General features: G+C 53.8%; 1 protein-coding gene across 10 annotated transcripts in view; it reads right to left on the bottom strand.

The window, feature by feature from the left end:
- The window catches only part of Kcnt1 (potassium sodium-activated channel subfamily T member 1), a 54173-nt gene extending 36063 nt beyond the window's left edge, over positions 1 to 18110 (bottom strand). For 5 of the 10 annotated variants that reach the window (XM_021192317.2, XM_029536431.1, XM_029536434.1 and 2 more), the window contains exon 1: positions 3205 to 3359. In XM_021192317.2, the coding sequence (XP_021047976.1) occupies positions 3205 to 3359 (155 nt within the window). Of the gene's footprint in view, positions 1 to 3204; positions 3459 to 17882 lie in introns of those variants that run through there. The other 5 variants (XM_021192319.2, XM_029536433.1, XM_021192320.2 and 2 more) reach the window with 2 other exon arrangements.
- Positions 18111 to 21167: the final 3057 nt, after the last annotated feature.

The raw sequence follows: 21167 nt of genomic DNA, 5'->3' as shown, positions 1-21167 counted from the left end.
AAAGATCCAGGGTCTTAGAGTATTGTGGGGACCATGAGGTTGTGGTGGTCAGGGAAAGATCCAGGGTCTTAGAGTATTGTGGGGACCATGAGGTTCTAGACAAGAAAGTCCCAGCAAGGAAGAGCCATGGGATCATGTCCTGAGCACAAGAACACTAGGGTGAATGCAGCTGGGGCTGGGGAGATTCTGCTCACTGCAACTGGACTGCCAGGCCGCAGACTCCCTGGGAGAACATCAAGGCAGTATGGGAGCCTGAGAAACTGCCCTGTGAAGGCCCTGGCCTTTCGGGGGTCACTGGAATGTGATGGTCAGGGACAGATCCCAGGAATGGGAGCATTGACAGGGAGTCTGGCTGGCTACTGAGAGACTTGGTACCACAGAGTGTGAAGATATGGCCCCACTGAGGTGGAGAATGGTAAGGAAGTAGATGATGTCAGGAGGTGGAAAGAGGGGGTCTTGGAGAACAGGCTCAGGCAGATGTGTGTTGGCTGTAAGAAGGTTGAAGACACAGACAGTCCAAGGGGTTGGTCACAAAGCCCTCCTGGTGGGGGCCTTACTCCTCAGGACACTTGGATTTGGGAGAGCTGTGGTGGGTGTGCAAGTGTAGGGGAGGCTCAGCTCAGAAGTAAGGCTAACAGGTGATCCTAGACTGGCCAGGTCAGAAGCAGGCTGGGCTGCCACTGGGCTGCCCTTGCCCCAGCCTCTACTCTTGGGCTCTGTCCCCAGTAGACTGAGAGTTTCACTATGCCAGGCTCAAAGGGGTACCCCCAGTGGAGACCCTGTGAGGACACAGCATCATGATGGAAAGAGGGCCTAGACCAAGTCAAGCCTCTGCCCATCCATCAGGCCCTGCCTCAGCTCCACTCCAGCATCCTTGGCTCCCCCCACCTCTACACATTTACATTAAGACCCCAGAGATGTCAAAGGATAGATGATTCCTGGTCACAAAACTCCCCATGACAATGTCTGTGGGAACATCAACCTCACCCCCACCTTCCCAGGATATGGAGACTCCTTGAGCCCAGGCTGTCAAAATTCTGTCCCCAGGGTCTTTTTGTAGCTTTCTAGCCATAACATAGCCACCGCAGCACCCCAGGATATCTATTCTCTTGGTCCTATTACTGAGTATGAAATACACTAGTGTCATTTGAAGCCTCTAGAGATTCCCAATATATTCCAGTAGGGACAACTTCTAGGACCATTTCTGCCTTCTGTCCCCTCCAGTTGTCCTCCAATCCTAGCCCCATGGGCACAGCTCGTAGAGGCTTGGCCCTGCCTTTCCAGCTCCTTCTTGGGCATACAACTTCATTACACCCTTCGTTGGCTCTGCCAGTTCCTAAGGAAGCAGATGGGGCTGAGGGGGGGTCCACAGGGAGTACAGGCAGGAAGGACTTCCCGGGGCCCAAGTCAAGTGGATCCAGGAGCTAGAAGGGGCCCTGGCACCTGACACATTGAGAGGTTCGCTAATGGCCCAACTTTGAAATAGATTCTCCTCTCCCTAGCTCACATTTCTCAACCATTCTAAGCCTCAGTGGGAGATGGAGAATGAGGGTTCAGGTTGGATGGGGTGAGAGGGCCCAAGCCGGTTGTAGCTGTGAGAAAGCAGTGTTTCAGGAACTGTGTGGGCATGCATGGGGCTATGAAGATACTTTTCTACCTTGTTGCCTTCCTAGGGGTGGAGGGGCCCCAGGCTCTGACTTTTCTGGTCAGCAGTCCAGACATAGAACATGGCAAAGGCAAGTCACAGACCACGATCTTGCCTGGAAACTTCAACAAACCCAAGTCAGTCTACCTCATCCTCCCCAGCTGGGACCTGCCTTGGCGCCCACCTGCTCACCACGGCAGGTGTTAAGATGCCAGCTGCAGGCCCAGGTGCTGCCTGGACCAGTTGGGTAGGCAGCTCCCTTCTCTCTGCCTTGCAGAGGAGGTTGGCAAGGACCCTGCATAGAGGGGAGAGAGGCTATCCTTGTTAAAGAGCCAGCGGCACAGCTTGTGGTCTACAGGATCAAGGGCAGCCACATGCAGCGGTGCAAGTGGGCGGAGGGCTTCCTGGAAGAGGTGGCCACAGCTGTGTTGTACTCTGGGCTCGGGTGTAGCCTGGGCAAAACTGCCATGCCTGCATCCCATCTCTCATGGGGCCAGACTGTCTGCAGAGGGAGCCTCTGGGATCACTGGACCACCATGTCCATTAAGAGGAGGGAGAGGCCAAGAAGGATGCATCCCCAGGCCCCTGAGCAGCACCAACTACCCTCCTGCCCAAGCTGCCCGTCTGATATGGGAGGCCCCTCTCGAGCCATTTCTGGCAAATGGGAATGGGTAGCAGCCTTCCTGTGTGAGAATCAAGAAACTGGTGCAAATGGGGGAGGCACAGGAAGAAGGGGGTGCTGTGATCACCTCAGGCCAGCCATCTGTTGGGCCAAGCCACAGCCAAACCACCAGGTTTGACCCAGGGGGTTCACCATCCCTCTGTCCAGAAAGCCCTGCCAATTCTTGTTCATCCTTAAAAGCCAGTGCTCAGGAAGTTGACTGGCCTGGTCCCATTCAGTCCTACCCCAATGGCTAGCAGAACAGGCTTCAAGCTCATGATGTGCCCACACCAGGCCACGTCTGATTCATTTCCCCCCGCAGCAGCCAGCAGGATTCCTGGCACAAGCAGGTGATGGCTAGGGATTCACTGCTGCAAAGACCTCGGTGCCCTCATCCATGAAATGGGGTGCCACATCCTGCCTGGAGCTTGCAGGAGGATGAAAGGGGTGGGCTCCGTTCTGCAAAGGCCTCCTGCGTCCTGGTTGCCCACCATGCTGGTACTCAGCAATCCCATACCTTTACTGTATCCCACCCAGCCAGTTTGCTATCTAGCCTGCCTGGGCCTCGGCTGCTCACTTCTGAAGTGCTGACCTCGCCTTAGTGTCCCTCCTCCACCCACTCCAGTGGGCTTCCTGGAGCACTGTGGTCCAGGGCCACCTGGCTCAGAGCCCAGGTCATATTTGCAAGGCCCTAGGTTCAACCTCTAAGCAAGGGGCCCGGGGTCTAAGTCTCCCCAAGCCAGGCTTCAGGTAAGGGGTGGTGGGACTCCAGGACGCCCTCTCCAGGGCTACAGGCAATGCCAGGCGGGGGAGCAGAGCCCGTGCTAAACAAAATGCGGAACGATGCGAAGCCCCTCCCGCGCAGCCGCGGGGTCCTGGTCTCCGCAAGTGTCCCTACCTCTGGCCCACGTCGCTGCCCACGGAGCCCCCGCCGCGGGCCGGCAGTAGCGGGCTGAGCCCGTGCGGCTCCTCAGGGGCTGCAGCGCCGGCTGGGGTGTCCCCCGGACCCGCCTTGCCCTCGGACGGCGAGCGCGGTAGCTTGGCCCGCGCCATCCTGCGGGAGCGCTTGGCGCGGGTGGCGGGGGGCGGGGGCGGCGCCGGGCGCAACCACCGCGCACCTCACCCCCAACGCGCAGCACAGTGGAATGGTCCAGAGTGGGGAGGGTGTCAGCTTGGCTCCCCGTGCACCAAGGTCGGCTCCGGGCTCTTGTCCCAACCTGGATGCCTCAGGGAGGATGCAGTTCCAGTGTACAGCTGTCTTACCCCGACTCCTACCAGAAGTAATAGTAATGGTGATAACGGTGTTATTGTGCTGAAGAGAGATGGGGTGCAGAAAGGGTAGCACAGCTCATGTGGCCCTTGGTAGCTCACCTCCAGAGGAAGTTTGATGGAGAGAGAAGAGAGCCATCTCTGCTGGGCATGTACCCACATCACAGGGTACTCTTGTGTGTCCTGGGAACCATGGTGTATTGCTCAGGATGGCAGGAAGCCCATAGCTCCACCCATCCTCTGAGTCCCACCTCGGGGCCTCACGGAGTGAAGTGGGCCCACTCTTCCAGTCAGATGGGAAATGGTAAGTGTGTGCTCATTCTCCCCGTTGTTGACGTTTAGGGTCCTCACCCTCCAATCCTATCCCGGGGCTGTCAGGGTTCAGCCCTCTAAGGGCTGTTACTGATGCCTGAATTGCACTGGGTTCCCATCTTTTTTGTTTGTTTTTTGTTTTGTTTTGTTTTGTTTTGTTTATCAAGACAGGGTTTCTCTGTGTAGCTCTGCCTGTCCTGAAACTCACTTTGTAGACCAGGCTGGCCTCGAACTCAGAAATCCGCCTGCCTCTGCCTCCCGAGTGCTGGGATTAAAGGCGTGGGCCACCACTGCCCAGCAGCTGCCTGGGTTCCTATCTTAGGTGTGGTAACTCCAGATACAGGGTATTCGTATGTTCCAGGTACCTGGGGGCTTGCACAGTCTCACCTCACAACCTGAGCAGGACCTGGGGAGATAGCACAGATCTATTAAAGTCCTTGCAACACAAGGATGGAACTTGTGTTCAAGTCCGACACATACATTTAAAAAAAAGTCCAACATGGTGATAGCACACACTTAAAATCGGAGACTTGGAGCAGAGGCAGGAAATCCCTGGAGGGTGCTGGCCAGCTGGCCTCACCAAATCGCTGTGCTCCAGTCCCAGGAAGAGACCTCATCTTCAAATACAAACAAGTGGACAAAACCCAAGCGAGACATTGAGGAAGGCAGCTAAGGTGTTTCCAGCCTCTGCATGCACACATGTCACCCATTCACGGTACACACAGGCCTACACTCACACACACAGACACACGCGAAACCAAAGCAAAGCCATAACAACCTGAGCAGTGTGCAGTGGGGAAACTGAGGATGAAGAAGTCCCCCCCCCCAAACTGAAGCAAGAAGACACAGAGCATTTGACAGGGAGACTGGCTGACTCAGAGATACCTCTGCAGACATGGTATGGGGTTTTCTAGCCCAGACCATCCATTTTACAGCCGAGGCTGCAGGTGGCTCACCCAGGACAACAGCTGGGTGTTTTACAGCTGGCCTGCTCCACAGTTTTTCTTTTAAACTTGAATAAAATTGCCTTTGTGTTAAAAAAAAAAAGACTGCCTTGTGTTTTCCAATTATCTGCTTCAGCTAAGTTCCTCATAAAACCAGCCCTCAGTCTCTGAGCTAATATTCATGCGAGCATCCCCTGACTACACTTCAGCACCGCTCATGTGGCCATAGAGGAACAAAGCATTTGTACTCAACACGTGCCCCTGCAGTTAGAAGCCTCTTTGCCCTTCTTGGGCACCCAAGAAGGGACCATGAAACTTCCCAAGAGCATGCTGTGGGATGATTCACAGTAATGTGTGGGACTCAGACTACGAGACAACAGGGCATAACACAGGATGCTGTGGGCACAGACTGCAGTGCACAGAAAGTGCCAGTAGGACTTTGGGGAACTTAGGGTCACCCAGGAGCAAGGGTAGAAGGTTGCATTAGTGTCAGGGATGCAGGGCTCCATGTTCAGAGAGAACACATTTGCATCCCTGAGCAATGCGGGCTGTTGTTCAGAGGCCACATCTGCAGAGCACAGGGGGACAGACACCTCGCTGCTTGCTTCAGCATGTGGTGTGTGACTATTCTGTGTTTATTTCCAGAGTACAGCTAGTCTCCATGGGTCCATCTGAATTCCCTGAGTAGAATCAGATAACAGACAAGAGTCTGAGTCAAGCATTTCACCTGGCATGACTTCAAGCTGATGCCTGCGAAGAGCCTTAGTGGTAGTGGGGAATCTGGGGGAGGTAGGACTCTGCCGCACTTGTTGCTAAATCACATAGATCAGAGCAGGTATAAGTTAAGCACGACCATCACCTCGGCTTCCAGAGTCCAGTCCTGTTTCTTATGGAGCTCCTTGGCACCTGGACACAGAGGAGAGTTTCCAGATGTCAGAGAAACTGTTATGGAGTGAGGCAAAGGAGCGAGGATGGGCGCCAGGCTTGGACAGTCTGTAGTCCCAAGGCTCAGGATGAATGACACAGAAACCAAGGTATAAATGGTCCTCCTTTTAGGAGCACCAGGCTACAGGTGACACTGAAAGTGGCCTTGCATAGAGGAATGTGGAGCCCTGAGCCAACTGGATGGAGTCCCTGTGGGTGAAACCTGCGAGAAACAACCACAACTCGAGGGGCAGCCTCCGAGACCCAGAGGAGATAAACCAATGTATAAAAGGACAGAATTCAGTTCCTGAGACCCCAGCCAGGACGGGATAAACCAGCATCACACACATTCACAGAACAGTGTCAGAAGCAGGGTACTAAGAACAAGGAGATGACAGTCCCAGGACTTTAAAAAAAAAAAAAAGGAATGGGAGACAAGGACTACTATACTCAGCTAACAGGTCACCCAAGTCTACAAGTGAAATCCCAAGAGCAGAGCAGTGACAAGAACCTGGCATGCACGCAGATGCCCTGCCTGAGAAAAAAATAACCTTGAAGAGTTGGCCTCTTCACCCTGGCCACCATTTTAGGCTAAACTGGGACAATCATAAATCCTGAGAATTCTTCCCACAGTTTGATGGTGGTAAATGGGTGGCAGCAGGTAGCTGTCCTGACTTGCATTGTTGCCTAGCTGGGGAGCTATCAGATCTTAACCTCTCAATAAGATCATTCCACTCAGATTGTCCCTGTAGAAAGGGCATGGGGCCCTACAGCATGCCCAGCTGGACGACCTGCACACCCGGAGTGTGCAGGGTGCTGATTCAAAATAAAGATGCTCTGAGCGGGGACTACAGACCTAACATTATCCTCGCTGGAGAGACAGTCCGCGGAGAAGGACATCTTCAGGCAGGGGTGTTCTTAGGGCATTGCCAGAGAGCAAGGAAGTCACAGGCAAGGACATTTCATAAGATCTAAAATGAAGGGAGGTCCAGAGCTGGGCACACATAGCCCTTCCCACCTCTGGGGTTCTGGAAAGGTAGTGTGGTAATATACAGGGTGAGGAGAAGGAACAGAAATGGTGTGGCTACATAAAGCCAGGAGATGAGAGAGCCCCAGTGTGTATTCACCATAAGGACAGGTCATGAGTCAGTCCATGAGAGAACGCCACTCAGCCTCTGCGGAGAGGAAGTCTGCCACAGGCTACCACAGAGGTGGATGTTGTGCTGATAAAGAGGCCATTCAGAAAAAGACAGGTCCTGTGCGACTCGGTTTCTATGAAGTCCCAGAGTCCTCCGCTCCATAAAGACACGCAGTGCAAGGCGGATGCAGGGGCTGGGGCTAAGGACTCAGTGTTAATGGGGATGGACAGGGCTGGGGATGCACGGCAGCGTGACTCTGCTTACTCACCAGGCAAGGAAAAGAACTCTAAAGACAGAGAGAGAGCCTGGCAGTCAGCCAAGCCTAGCCCCGGCCAGAAGGAAACTCTGGCCACCAGGGCTGGAAGCACCTCCTAGAGTAATGAGCACAAGGTTCAATAAAAGCAGCTGAGAGGCCAGGTAAGTAAGCTTATCTCCACAGCGGAAGTAGAGAGATTTTTACAACTCGGGCTCTCTGGGAGGCCAGGCACCTCCCCAGTATTACAGAGCGAATCAAATCAAATCCAAAGAGATTGCTAGAAATGGAATTACTGACCAGGCCAATGGCTCTAATCACTCGGCAGAGGTAGACACCAACCAGGAATCAGAGTGTAAAACACTGTTCCAACAGGCCTTTGGACCCCATGGGTAGGACCTCCAACTGGCCCCGTGTGTTTAAAATACACTTAGCACTTAGAAACACACTATAAAGGGTGGGGAGAGCTACGCAATAAATTCCAGGAAAATAAGCTACAGGACACAGTACACTGGGATACTTATCCTCCTCAATCTACTGAGTTTGAAGGACAAGGGACATTTGTGGACACAGATGGGGAAGGGTATCTATCAAGGGCTGAAGGGGGTGGCTTTGGGATTTCCTCAGGGAAAGAAGTATGAGGGAACGATAGTCACAGGCAGATCTAGTGGAAGAAAGGAGAGGCAGGGAACTAATACACCCTGTGAAAACATCGCCCAAATCCCAGATACAGAGGCGTCTCAGGTGCAGGGCAGCACACAGGACCATGACACAGGACCGTGACACAGGCACAGATACCTCTTTTGGGGAGGGTGGATGACCTCAAAGGTTATTTGCAGACAGTTCTAAGAAATTCCAAATTGAATTGCTCCAGAATGGAAAGGGGCAAACGGATGCCTGTGGTCAGCAGGAGCTCATGGAAAGTGGGTTTACAGCAAGTGTTAGGTAATTATTCAAAATCTGACTGCAGAACAGATTGCAGTGATCTTAAAGCTTGTTGAGTAAAGAGAATAATATAATTAGCAAACACTGGGAGTGTGCAGGGTGCTGTCATTCAAAATAAAGATGCTCTGAGCGGGGACTATGGACCTAACATTATCCTCACTGGAGAGACAGTCCACGTAGAAGGACATCTTCAGGCATGGTATTCTTGGGGCATTGCCAGAGAGCGAGGAAGTCACAGTCTGAACAGAGGCCAAGTGGAAGGGTCCAAGAGTTGGGAGACCTGAGCAACAGTGGTGGTGGGGCAGTCACTGATATAGGCTACACAGGTATCCTCTGGCTTCTAGAACTCGAAGCTTATTGGCTGACAGCATGCATGAACCACATGGCTCTGGGTTCAGGGGTCCCACAGCCTCCACATCTGTTGGCAGGGCTGGTTCCTGCAGGAGTTGTAGGAGAGAACTCTTGCCAGCTTCTAGTGACCGTTTGTGCTTCTTAGTGTGGGGTCTCTGATTCCCTTCATTCCCATTAACCTCTGAGTCTGCTCTGGTCTCCTGCCTCTCCACTAGAAGACCCTAGATGGTCCCAGGCCACCTAGAGGATCCTAGGTACTATGTCATCACAAGGCCCATTTGCAAAGTGTCTTCTGTACTGGGAGATCACAGGTCTCCAGGATACTAGCACAGGGACATCACCCATGACAAGTGAACACAACTCCAGAGAAAGTATATGATGCTCAGAGAGAGCAGTACAGGAGATGCTTCTGCTGTTGTGTAGGATCACTGTTAAACTTCATCTCTTTGAGAGATACTAATTGAAGAGTGGAGGGTATCTCTGGAAGGAATTATACTTTCGGGAGAACAACTAACCCTCTCTGCTGATGATCCAATACCACTTTCAGATTGAAGCTGAGATGGGCAAATGGAGAAATATGAAGTTGTATAGCCCAGATCCTGGGAGAATATCAGGATGGGGGGTGACAGATGTTTACGAGAGGCCCAAAGTCCTTCGGTGTATGGAGGAGAAGCTAGTTCTTCTAGTGATCCTGTGGTGATAAAGGGGGAAATGTAACTGCCAGTGGGCCTGTCTTGTCAGCTCTAATGGGGCTACCCAAGTCCAGAGGCAACATCAGGCAAGTCTGGTCCAGTAGGTCTCAGACTCAGAGTCCAACTTACAAAGGACACGGAGCTAGAGAAGCTGATCCCCATGAAGAGGCCACGGGATGCTCAGAGCCAGAAGGGCCAGAGGCTGCCAGTTACTGTGCTCACTGCTAGGATCAGCACATGCTATTATTTTGGTTCTGTAGATCAGACCAGGCATGGTCAGTTCTACATCTCATGAGCCTTAGGTCCAAGTGTCAGCAGGTTGGGTGCTCATACGGGAATTTGAGGGGGGGGGAATATGCTTCCATGACAGTCAGGGGATCCCAGAGGGCACAGCCAACAAAACATACAGTACATAAGCACATGAGAGGGTTTGCTGGGGAACTGGCTCACACAATAAATGGTGGAGGCTCTACCCTGCAACAGGCCAAGTGCAGGGGGAGACCTTGCGTGATAAAGAGAGACCCAGTGCATGTCACCTGTATGTTAAATTTCTCTGGCTTATGTTTTGACATTTTCTTTCTTCCTCCCACTACTGTCCCCTGCTCAAGTGAAATACCCCATATCTGGCCAATGCTCTCTCAGCGACTGCAGTCCAGGCCACTGCCTCTCTCTTATAAGGACATGTGTGACTGCATTTCAGGATAACTTTTCTCTCTCATCCCCCATACGACCACCCTCAAGGTAGCATAGTTTTAGCCAAGGTCCCAGGAACCAGACGTGGACATATTTGGAAGGTTTTTGTCCAGTGACCTGGGGAAGGGTCTCAGACAGACTCCTTAGCTCTGCAGGTGCTCCCTGACTCTCCAGAGGCCTCTCCTGCCAAGAGGATGCAAGTGTCACAGAGGGTGCGCAGGAAAGGGGCAGGTACCCTCACATTGTTGTTCTGGAGCCAGGGAGGGCAGAAAACACTTTTGGTACCCATGGGTGGGAACTGCCTGGCCCAAGGCCACAACTTCCTCTGAGGACACTCAGAGAGACTCAACAGGGTCCCCTCCAGACTGGAGATGTAGGACTAAGCTACCCTTCCCATGCTGGGCCTATGCAAATGAATCAAGTTGACAGGGGGACAGGGTGAGGTCTTTAAGTTGAGTCTGCCAGGACCTTGAGGGGCAAGGCAGCTCTTACTTCCTGGGGTGGCAGGTGGCATTTGCTAGGAGTTTCTTGAGATTGGAAGGGGCTTGTAGGTGGAGAGGTGGAGCAACAAGGACTTCTCACAGGCCAGGCCCTAAAGGTGTGGCTCTGCCCACATCTAAAGCAACAGAAGATGGATAGGGGCACTTCTGGGCTCAGAACCTCCCCGTGCATTCTCCCAGACTGGCTCTGCTCCCAGGGAGCTCTCTCTGCCTATCCTGTCCAAGCCCTTCATGGGACTCGAGACCCAAGGACTGCACCATGCACCTGCAAAGCTGGGATCCACTTTGGCTTGCTACTTGATGGCTGCCCTGCCCAGCGCAGAGCTATGAAGGATCCCACACAAGCTCTGACCAGCCGTGAGGCTCCTTCGCCCATCCTATCCTGTTCAGTCTGCTCAGAACATCTTCCTTCCCTGGCTTTTGCTATCCCCCTCCCCCGAACTGACAGGCTACTCCCCCAGCTCAGAGGCTCATCACCTAGAGGATGGCAACTCTTCTTGGCTGCAAAGGGCCCCTTTCTTAGGCTCTCAGGGAAGTCGAGGTTGGAAGGATGCAGTCTCCCCATCAGCCTCAGTCTTCAGGATCAGCTGGAAGGCCGGCTCTCAGTGTTTTTTGCATGGTGGCTGGCCTGCCAGGAGGTTCCTACTGCGTTCCACCTCATCTGGTATGGGGTGTGCCTCTCTTACGGCATTTCTACTTTCCAGTATATCTTCAGGCTACTTAGATTCTCTAGGAAAACAGCCTAGTCCCAGATGTGGCTTGATGGTCAGATGCCATCTTCAGAGCTGGTACCATGGGGCCTGGCATAGCACGTTCCTCATTAGTGACTTCCAGCTTCTTGGCTCTGGCTCCTTATGACACCTATGACCTCTGATGGTGGTATTAGTGTTTTTGGGCCACCATAACTGAGTGCCTTGAAGCCACAATGCCTTTGAGCTCTCAGTGCTGGAGGACAGATGTCCAGAGTTGGAGCTGGCTGGCCCAGGCCATGTTAGTTTTGTAGATCATAGCTATTGTGGCCCCAGCAATATCTACTTCTAAGACCCTGTCCTTCTCTCTCTCTCTCTCTCTCTCTCTCTCTCTCTCTCTCTCTCTCTCTCTTTCTCTGTACTGTAGATATATGTGCATGCACATGTGTAGAGGCCAGAGAACACCATTTGGTAGCATACTCAGGAAACTCCACTGTTCTCCCTTAGTGACAGGGTCTCTCACTGGCTTGGAGTTCACCAATTAGGCAGACTGGTTGGCCAGCCAATCCCCATTTCTGCCTCCCTGGTACTGGGATGACAAGAACCAGCCACCACACCTGACCTGTGAGCAGTCTTAGTTCTTAGTGCTTGCTCTAAGAACCCCATTTTCCAGCACCTGCTAGATGCGTCCAGGAACCTTCGAGACTGTGAGAATAGCTGTGCTGGGACCTGCTTCTGAGGAGTATTCAATGCCTGCTCATGACTGCCCACAGCTGACAGAGACAAAGGGCAAACACAAGATGCCCTCCTGTTTGCACCCAAATGGAAGAGCTCAGAGTGGCATGCAGCAGGCTTCAGGAAGTGTATGGGAAGTCAGGGGAATCCCCAGCAACTGTAGTGTCCCTCTCCCAACGAATCATGACCGCAGAGGACCTTCCCCCTGCCCCCAAACATGCCCCAACCACCTGTTTTATGCTAATTCAGGAGAAATCTGATTTTAAGTCATGCAAGTGAGTCACTAGGATGTGGGCATAGAACATGGGCTTAGAGGGCCGAGATAGATATGTGTCTAGCTGTGTTGACTCAGAGGATAAGATGAGTTTAGCCCCTGGAGATGCCAGATTCATCTTCTCAGGGTGTCTCTGGACATCACAGTCATGGACATGAAGGGACTAGACTAGTCAACTGATGGTGTGCAACTAAGGTGGTGTCTTGTGTGAATGGAAACATGGGCCCCAGGGTTCTCCTCAGGCGATACTCTCTTAGCTCACAAATGTACCCTGGACGGACACCTCTCATTGCCCTGTGTTCTATTCCATTTATCCTAGCCCATCTCCCATCTATTGGTTCTGCTTGTTTGTAGCCTCCTAGGGCCCAAGCTCTGGGGTGGTGGCCCAAGTCCCAGATCCCATGCCCAGACAGGGATACCAGAAGAAGGGAGGTGTAACTGACCCTGGGACTACTCTACATCAAGGGTCACCTGACTTCTCTGCCCCAAAGCTCGCCTTCCAGGCTCTGCTCCTTGTTATGGTAGTGTATAGTACAATATAGTATAGTATAGTATAGTATAGTATAGTATAGTATAGTATAGTATAGTATAGTATAGTATGGGACAGATCATCCAGCTCCCTGTATAGCTAAGCCTGTGCATGATCAACCCCTCATCCCCGTGTACAACTGAGTGTAGAGACATGTGGAATCCAGCCCTGGTCCTGGACAATGATCTGAAAAGTCTCAACCTATCTCTTGCTCAGGACACCTGAGAGTACCTGAACATTCCAGAATCTTTCAGACCCTGTCCTCATTCTTCCTGCTGAAACCAGGCCTTGATTCAGTCATCTAGGAGGTACAAGAGTGTACCACGGGGCACAGAAAGACGGAGAGCATCTGACATCTGGGTGAGCTCCTGGAGTGCAGGGAGCTGGCCCTTCTGACCTTGGTGACTCCTAGCCCAGCCCAGAGAAGGGTGCAGATTAAGTCCGACAGCAGCCCAAGGCCCGTCCCCGTTCATCAGCCTAGCCTCTGAAGAGCCAGGGAAGCACCTAGATGGCGATTGAGATGAAGTCCCTGTGGGAGGCAGATGTCCCTGTGGGAGGCAGCACCGGCTGATGTCTCCCTGGGTTCAGAAGCCTTGGGCAGGAACACAGGACAGAAACCCAGTGCCAGCCAGTGGGCAGAAGCGCTCAACTTGCTCCAGGGCCTCACAGGCCTATCACCCTCCCCTGCTCTATCCTCTGCCATGACAGCTCCCAGCTCCTGCCCCATCAGTTCTATCCTCTGCCATGACTGACAGCTCCCAGCGCCTGCCCCATCAGTTCACTTGAAGTCTGCTCTTGGCAGGCATGAAGCCCCAGTCAGCTGGGCAACTCCAGCCTCGAGCGAGCCAGAGATGCTCCTGTTCTTTCTGGGGTTTCTGGCTCCATCTCTGATCCTGTGCTCTGGCCTTTCCTTGGTTGCCTCATCCCTCATTGCCAGCAGTCCCCTGCTTCCTTCTTGAACCCCTTTTGTCGCCTTGGACTCTTGACCAGGCATGACCTACATATTCCACTCACTACCACCCTGGCTCAAGCCGGGCCACTCCCTCCATCCTCAAAGCTCCCTTTCCATTTCAGATACTGGATGCTTGTTCCTCTTGTGTGTGTTAACTTGGGATGCATAAGGGTTCATGGTCAAGGCCCAAGGAACCCCCAAAGGAGAACTAGTGGTGCCCCTAATACCTCCCACCTTAGAGCTGCCCTCGAAGGCTTCATGCACAAACCCTGGTCCCAGTGCCCTCTGATCATCTACTGCTGGTTCAAGGTGCAAATAGGAGGCTACTTGTCCTGGGAGGGATGCTCAGAGCGTGGGGTGGGGTAGGGTGCAAGCAGGGCTGCCCAGCAGAGACAGAGCTGAAGGTTCTGGATCCGAATGGTAATATGTAGCAGAAGAGGCAGACTACAACAAGGGTAGGGGTAAGCACAGGGCGTCGGAAGCTGTGGGAGTGGTTAGGATGTGGAGCCAGGCTTTGGTCCCGAGGGCAAGCTCGTTCAAGAGTGATGAGGAGGGCACTTAGTGGGCATCCAGCTATCCAGTGGAGTTCTCCACTCTCGGCTTGGCCCCACCCCATCAGCAGCACTGCCCAGCCCAGCTCTATGGTCATTAACAATCTCAGTGAGTAGTTCTGAGTGCAAGGCTCTCCCTCAAGGCACCTTTCCTTAATCTAGGCTTCGGAGACTTGGGTAGAGGGCCTGCATCTCCTGAGAAGGGTTCAGCTTAGTCCCCAAAGAGCAACTTGGTGCACTTTCAGTTCCTGACAGGAAGGGAAAGGAGGCTCCACAGGCTCTCTACCCCCATGACTGTCCTCAATGGGGGGCACCCCTCTGCCCTGGCCACAGGGCACCTTCTGCTTCCCCATTTTTTATGATTCTGTCAGAAAGTACTCAATGCTTTTGCCTCAGAGAAGTGAGCTGAGAGAGCCCACTGTCTGAGAGCTAGGGGCAGCACTGTATGAGAGCTAGGGACAGCACAGTTGGGGCCTGCACTGACTTCCCTTCAGGTTAGAATTGAGCAGACTAATCCAGGGACAAACCTGCTTTCACCTGCCTAGAGCCCAGCCAGTGGTGACCTACTAGGTCCTATCTTCCCATGGCTGAGCAGCCTGGTATTGCCCTGTTCATCCTGCGGACAAAGGGGCCAGTGGCGGCACTGAAGCCTTTGTTTCTCTTACAGACCAGGACAAGACTCTGAGACTCAGACACCCGTCAACACCACAGCCTCTCATAGCATCCTCTCAGGAGTCTTCATACATTTCGAGGGAGAATGTGAGTCTATATCCCCCAGATCAGGGAACTTGGAGGGGTAGTTCTGTGTGGAGAGTATGCCCAGCCTCTTTAAGATGCCCAGGACTCCTGTAGCTGGGACGGTAAGGTATCACAAGGGGCAAGGGGCCTAGAACCTTGAATGCAACAGGAGCCACTGAGCTCTCTCTGACTGTCCCCACCCCTCGACGGCCTCAGGGCTTAGCTCAGCACAGATGGTGGGAGTTTATCCGGAGTAACATGGGCCCCAGTGTGGGTGAGATCTCCATGCTGCCCGTCATGGGCTGTGTGCAGTGCTCAGTGTCCTCGAGAGTGCCCAGGCTGGCAGTGCAGCCTCATTGGCACATGTGGGTGGCTGAGCACCTCCCTGTCAAGGCCTCTGAAGCTGTGGTGAGTCACCAGCAGTAGCTTTATTCCTCTGGAGAACAGGAAACCCACACGGCCCTTCCTGCCTGCTTACAGCCTTCCAAGAGTTGGGGTGCACATCCCCCCACTTTTTCCCTGCAGAGCTAGTTGTGGGGCAAGACCAGGGGGCAGAGAGGGGGGTTGCTAAACCTCTAACTTGAGCCTGTCCTGTGCTAGGACACAGTTAGCCCAACCACCCCCTGCTGAACTACCCCAGGTTATGAGGGTTCCATGCTACACCCCCACCCCCACCCCCACCCCCGGTGCAGAAGCCCATCGCCTGCAGCCTGGGACCCAGCTGGCTACTCCAGAGAACTCCTGGGAATAAGCAGGGCGGATAGAGCTTCCCTTCCTTCTGTCCCGACTAAGCCCTCCTAGACACATGGCACAGCTGCCTAGGCCAACATCATAGTAGTGAAGAAGGGTTCCCAGTGCCATCCTTCACTCTGAGAACCAGTGAGGGTGCAGAAGGAAAAGGAGCCGGGCATGGAGGAGGGGGAGGGAGGGACAAAGCTTTGGGTGGGAGCGACAGCAGGACCATCGGGCAGGTTCCAGGCAGCAGGAGGAACCTCCTCTGCCCTCTTCGCACTCAGCTTGAAGTCTGGGCTGGGTCTGTGCACACACAGGGCTCAGATGCTCTGGAGCAGACCTCAGCCTACAGGTTTCTGTATCACCTGCCTGTGATGAGAACCTAGGGGCTCAGAGGGGCCAAAGTCTGGAGGTCATGAGAGGCCAGACTCACCCACTGGGCTGATATAAAGCAGCTCCCAGGAGAAAGGCAGCGTTAGATGAGGGAGTGACTTGGAAGGTAGGGAGGTGTTCAGGAGGGCCGTGCTCTGGTTTCTGAGAGTCGAGGGTTGTGCCAGCCCCGGTTATGTTTAATTTTACTGTTTTAAAATTTACGTTTCATTATGTATCACAATTAAAAACATTGCACTGAGTGCCACTGCCCTAACAGCAGCCTCTCACCCTGTCACCAGGCAGACTGTGGCTGCCACCCTACGGCTGACAACAGGAACTTCACTATGCATGCCTGGAAAGGAAGGGAGGCAGTCTTTCAGCTACATCAGCCACAGTCACTGGCATCTGTCCAGTCAGGCCCCAGGCACTTCGGGAAGACAGATGCTGTTTCTTACCAAGCACTGGGAGAACTCTCCGCAGCTGCTAATTCCCGGAACTCACCACATCCCAGTGGAACAGGCACCAGGAGGGAGGAGGCGCTGACTTAAGATGTCAGACACAGGAAATGGGACTCACAGAAGGGCAAGCCCTGCCATGTGAAGTCCCCACCTGCAGATGGCAGAGCCAAGACAACCATCTTTCCCTCTGTCTGAGCAGACACTGCTAACTAGACCACAACCAGGGCATCTTCCTCAGACAGGTGTGTGTGTTACTGTAGCACTTGGTTCGAAAGGCAAGAAAGCGTGAAATCAAAACGCACCTCCCAACCAGATGCGTTGACACACAGCTGCAAATCCCAGCACTCGAGGAGCCAAGGCAGGAGGACGCTGAATCAAAGCAAGCCTGGGCTATATAGCAAAAGACAAGTGAGCAGACACGCCTGCACAGGGTCCAAACTCCCTGGTTCTAATTAGTGAAGACTTGGAAAACACACACACACACACACACACACACACACACACACACACACACACACACGTCTCTGCCCTGCTCTGTATGATGAATGGTTCTGAACACCCAGGGACGTCTGTTAGGATATCATCGGTCTAGTAGGCAAAGCAACGATCAAGATCGCTGCATGCACTCCAGCTCTGAAGACACAAAAATGATTCCTTCCCAATAGTGATTCCCCAGTTGGTAGTTTCAAGTGCTCTCAGTGTGTGTCCTGACAATGTGCAGGCTCATGTACTTTCTGTCCTAACTCAAGGAACTACGTTGTTTGGGGGAAAGTGCATCTAAGTCCAAGGTTGGGGGAGACATAGCCCTGGGAAGGTGATGAACAGAAGTAGAAGTTTCTGATCATAAGCCAGTCTTTCCTAGTCTGCCAGTGTCCTTCACCATCTTCCCTTGATGAAAGGAAAGCGCCTCCCCTGAGGCTGGCAGCGAGAACACTAGTGTTTACCAAGAGCTATTTGGGGAAAAGGCAGAAAGAGACATTTCTTTCCAGCTTCCTGTCAAACCCCTTCACTTAGGAGCTATTTCCATAGGATCTTTCGGTTGACCCCTGCTTAAAGCACAGAGGAGAATTTGAGGCGAGGGAACGTCATACCGCCTCCACTCTGAAAATGTGACCATGCTGAAATGAGCCTGAAGGACACTGACCCCTGGTGACTACCTGGCTGGCTGCGGGGCTCCGCGGCCATAGTACGTGCGGATCTGACTGGTCCTCCCATCAGTGGAGCAATGGGGTTGGGGATGAGAACGGACGGACATGCACAGGGAGACAGAGCTAGCCCCTACTCCACCCCTCAACCCCAGTGCATCAGAGCCTGCTAGCACCCCCGCGTGCTGCTCCAGGTCCCCGCAGGAAGAGGCGCCCGATCCCAGCCCACCCAAAACTTTCTATCCGGGGAAGCCGAGAAAGTTGAAGAACGTTGTGGCGGCTGCTGGGACGGAGCGGGGGTTGGGGTGGGGGTGGGGGGCGTGAAGGGTGCGCGTGCGCTCGTGCGGGACTCAGCACCGCGGACAGCTCCTCCACTTACCTATCGTCGTTCGGGAATGGCTGGTCTCCTAGAAGCAGGTCACGGAATCGGTACCTGGGCGGCAAGGGCAGCACCTCCGTGTCCAGGTCGTTCATTGTGAGGCGGCGGCGTCCAGGAGCACGTCTCCGCGGCCGACTTTCCCTGAGCAGGGTCGCCTGCAGGCACTCGGCAGCGCCCCCTCACCGCCCGCGCCCTAGCAGGTCGCCCGCAGACCCCAGCGAGCCTCTTCCCGGCCTCCGCGACCCCCCGCGGGGGCGGGACAAGCACCTGCAGGGGGAGGGGCTGAGGGCGGAGCTCGGAGGGGGCGGGGCGCCTTCCGCATCCTCCGGGCGGGCTTAAGGTTTTTCTTTTCCCAGGATATGTGTGTGTGTGTGTGTGTGTGTGTGTGTGTGGGGGGGGGACGGATGGGAGTGGTCATGGCTAACTCCAGAACATCGTTTACTTGAAGGTCCCTGGTCTTCCTTGAGTTGGCATAGGAATCCTCCTCTTCCCTGGCCCCGAGCCAGGCAAACCTCCCCACCCCCACAGTCGGCTCCAAGGCCAGTTGCTCAGCTTTTCTTCAGGTTCTGGAGCCAGCATCTCCACCCCCCCCCCCCAAGGCCTCCTCTCAGCCTCTCACTGCTGACTGGCAAGAGGCAGTTTAAGAGGAGGCCCTCTAGGGCCAACAAATCAGAACAGATGAGATTCAGGACTCTGGACTTCCAAGGACTCCTACCCCAATCATGGGAGTCACTGATATGAACTGGGGCATGTGGAGCATGGGCCGGGGCAGCCTTATGTGCACCAGGAAGGTCTTGTCCCCAGGGGCCAGCAGTATGTCCACCCTTTGTCTTTTCCGGTCTTTCTCTCCCTCCATATCCATATTCAGCTGTACTAAACAGACACAGCAGCTAGAGACTGGCTGGCAGAGGGCCCCAGGCTCCAGTTCCCAGCCTCCTGAGGCAGCAAGCTGGGGACATATATCTTGTCAGCCTCCAAACGGCAGCTATCTGTAGAAACTTCTGCCTACAGCATAGGACCCAGTAAGCAGCTTACGTGCACCAAGTGAGAACAGGCTTAGACTCAACTGCACCCATGAACTGACGAGACTGTGGGCATTGGCATAAGTGGGGGACTGTGGTTCACCTGGCTCCTGACCTCACCAGGGTCCTGTGCTTCTTGTACTCTGGCATGGCAGAGCTCCTGGCCCTCAGCCCAGCCTGTTGTCAATCTAGCCTTCCAGCACCCCACAGTAGAATGCAGTAGGGAGAATGCCCAGTTCCCTCCTACCTGACTTAGCAGTGCCCCAGTGTGGCTCAGCCAAGAGCAAAGGACCCAAGAAGGCAGCTAGTGTTCACACTTAAGTACGCAGCACCAGCCCACGGGACCTGCTTAAGCTTCTCAAAATAAGGCTCGAGAGGAAGGGGTTTGCCCTATGTTTGTTCAAAGTAGGCCACAAGGGTAGAAGATGAAGGGAGCATTTACCTCAGGCTGGGTTTGAACTCTCTCATTCTCAAGTTGGGAAGAGTGGGTGTACACCCTGGGCCTCCCACCCTCAGACGACCAGCAAGCCACAAGTGTAGGCACTCCCTTCCTCTGGAGGCTGGGGGATGCTCAGTGGCTGCCACAGGCCATGGCTGCCAGTGGCAACACTCACATGTTTCTCAGATCATAGATTCAACCTCTGGGATCTGGCAGCACTTGAAAAATAACATTTTCCTAATAGCAGAGTTGATTGTTATTTCTTAGTCACAAGCTGGCTGGGCCTGGGGAGGTGCTGGCAGGTGGGGAAGCACATGGCCGGGGCTCAGGGCTATATTTCGTTTGGCAAGCCTCCCAGGAAGGAAGCACCAGGTGCCTAGGACCCACACACTCTGCTGCCCTGACCTTTTGGGCACTTCTGAATTTTTCCCTTTTGGCCTCAAGATGCAAGGGGGTAGGGGTCAGGGGGGGAGACTCTCTGCTTACTTCAGGGGGCCTCAGGGAAAGGAAATACACCTGGAGTCAGAGGCCTGGCCCTGCCCCCAGCCAGCTGTGGTTTGGGGGCAGTGACAGGCAGGCAGTTCTTGCAACCTTAGAGTGCTGCTGTGACACAAGAGCGAGCAGGCGCTGAGAGTGGACATCCCATGGACCTCCTGCCACCCCTCCTCTTTGTGTTCCTTAGTGGTGCCTAGCCCCTCCACACCCTACAAACTTGAATTGACTATTGAGCAGACCAGGGCTCCTGGACCTTCTTGGAAGAGTGCCCATGGTAGGAGGACTGTGGTAGATTTATGTCAATATTTCTGTTCACGGCATGCCGCAGGGCTTTGGGAGATAGTGGGGAGACTCAGCCATGTTGGGAAGAACTTTGGGGCAAGCAGGGCAGGGCAACTAGAGGACTCTGTAAAGGTGAGACAACTGGAGAGAGAGCATGGCTCCAGCCCAGCTTCCAGGATTCAGGGGTCCACTTCTTGTTCCGTTTCTCATTCTTTCCCTGGGTGACCCCAGCAGATCCTCTGAGACAGCTAGGGCCCAAAGTTGATCTCTCTCATCTGTCTCCTTTGAGGTGGTCATGTCAGTGAACTGCCTGTTTCTATAAGAATTCAATGTTTTGTGGCTTAAATTAGTTGCTCGCATCCTAGGCCCCCAGCCTGCCCTTAAGGCAAGGCATCGAGTTTGTCTTCGAATTTCTATTGCTGTAAAGAGACACCATGACCAAGGCAACTCTTATCAGGGACAACATTTAATTGGGGCTGGCTTACAGTTCAGAGGTTCAGTCCATTATCATCAAGGCAAAAGCATGGCAGCGTGTGGACAGGCATGGTGCAGGAGGAACTGAGAGTTCTACATCTTCATCTGAAGGCAGACAGAAGACTGGCTTCCAGGCAGCTGGGAGAAAGGTCTCTCAAAGCCCACCCCCACGGTGACACACTTCCTCCAACAAGGCCACATCTTCTAACAGTGCCACTCCTTGGGCCAAGCATATTCAAACCACCACAGAGTTCACCTTACAAGACTCATTGCCCACGGCTCCCATCCCCACCCCAAGTCAAGGCGGAGCCTGCAAGGCATAGTATCGCTCTCTTAGGAAAGTCTGATGGCTCTGGAGGAAACTGCTTGCTCCTCTTAGGGACTGTCTGGGAGCCAGTGATGGTCAAGGGTTCTAGGCGCTTGGGTAGGTAGCCTAAAGAAGCCTCTTCGCCTGAGTCCATGTTTCCTCTTCTGGAATGAGAGCACCCGTGTTATTTGTCCTCCCTCACAGGGCGACTGTAGAGGAGTAGGACTAGTACCCTAGTACCCAGTTGGTAAGGACTAGTACCCTAG

Source organism: Mus pahari, chromosome 3, assembly GCF_900095145.1.
Source record: "Mus pahari chromosome 3, PAHARI_EIJ_v1.1, whole genome shotgun sequence".
NCBI classification, from domain to species: Eukaryota; Metazoa; Chordata; class Mammalia; order Rodentia; family Muridae; genus Mus; species Mus pahari.
The sequence above is the reverse complement of the archived record's forward strand: the minus strand, read 5'-3'. Positions and strand labels throughout refer to the sequence as shown.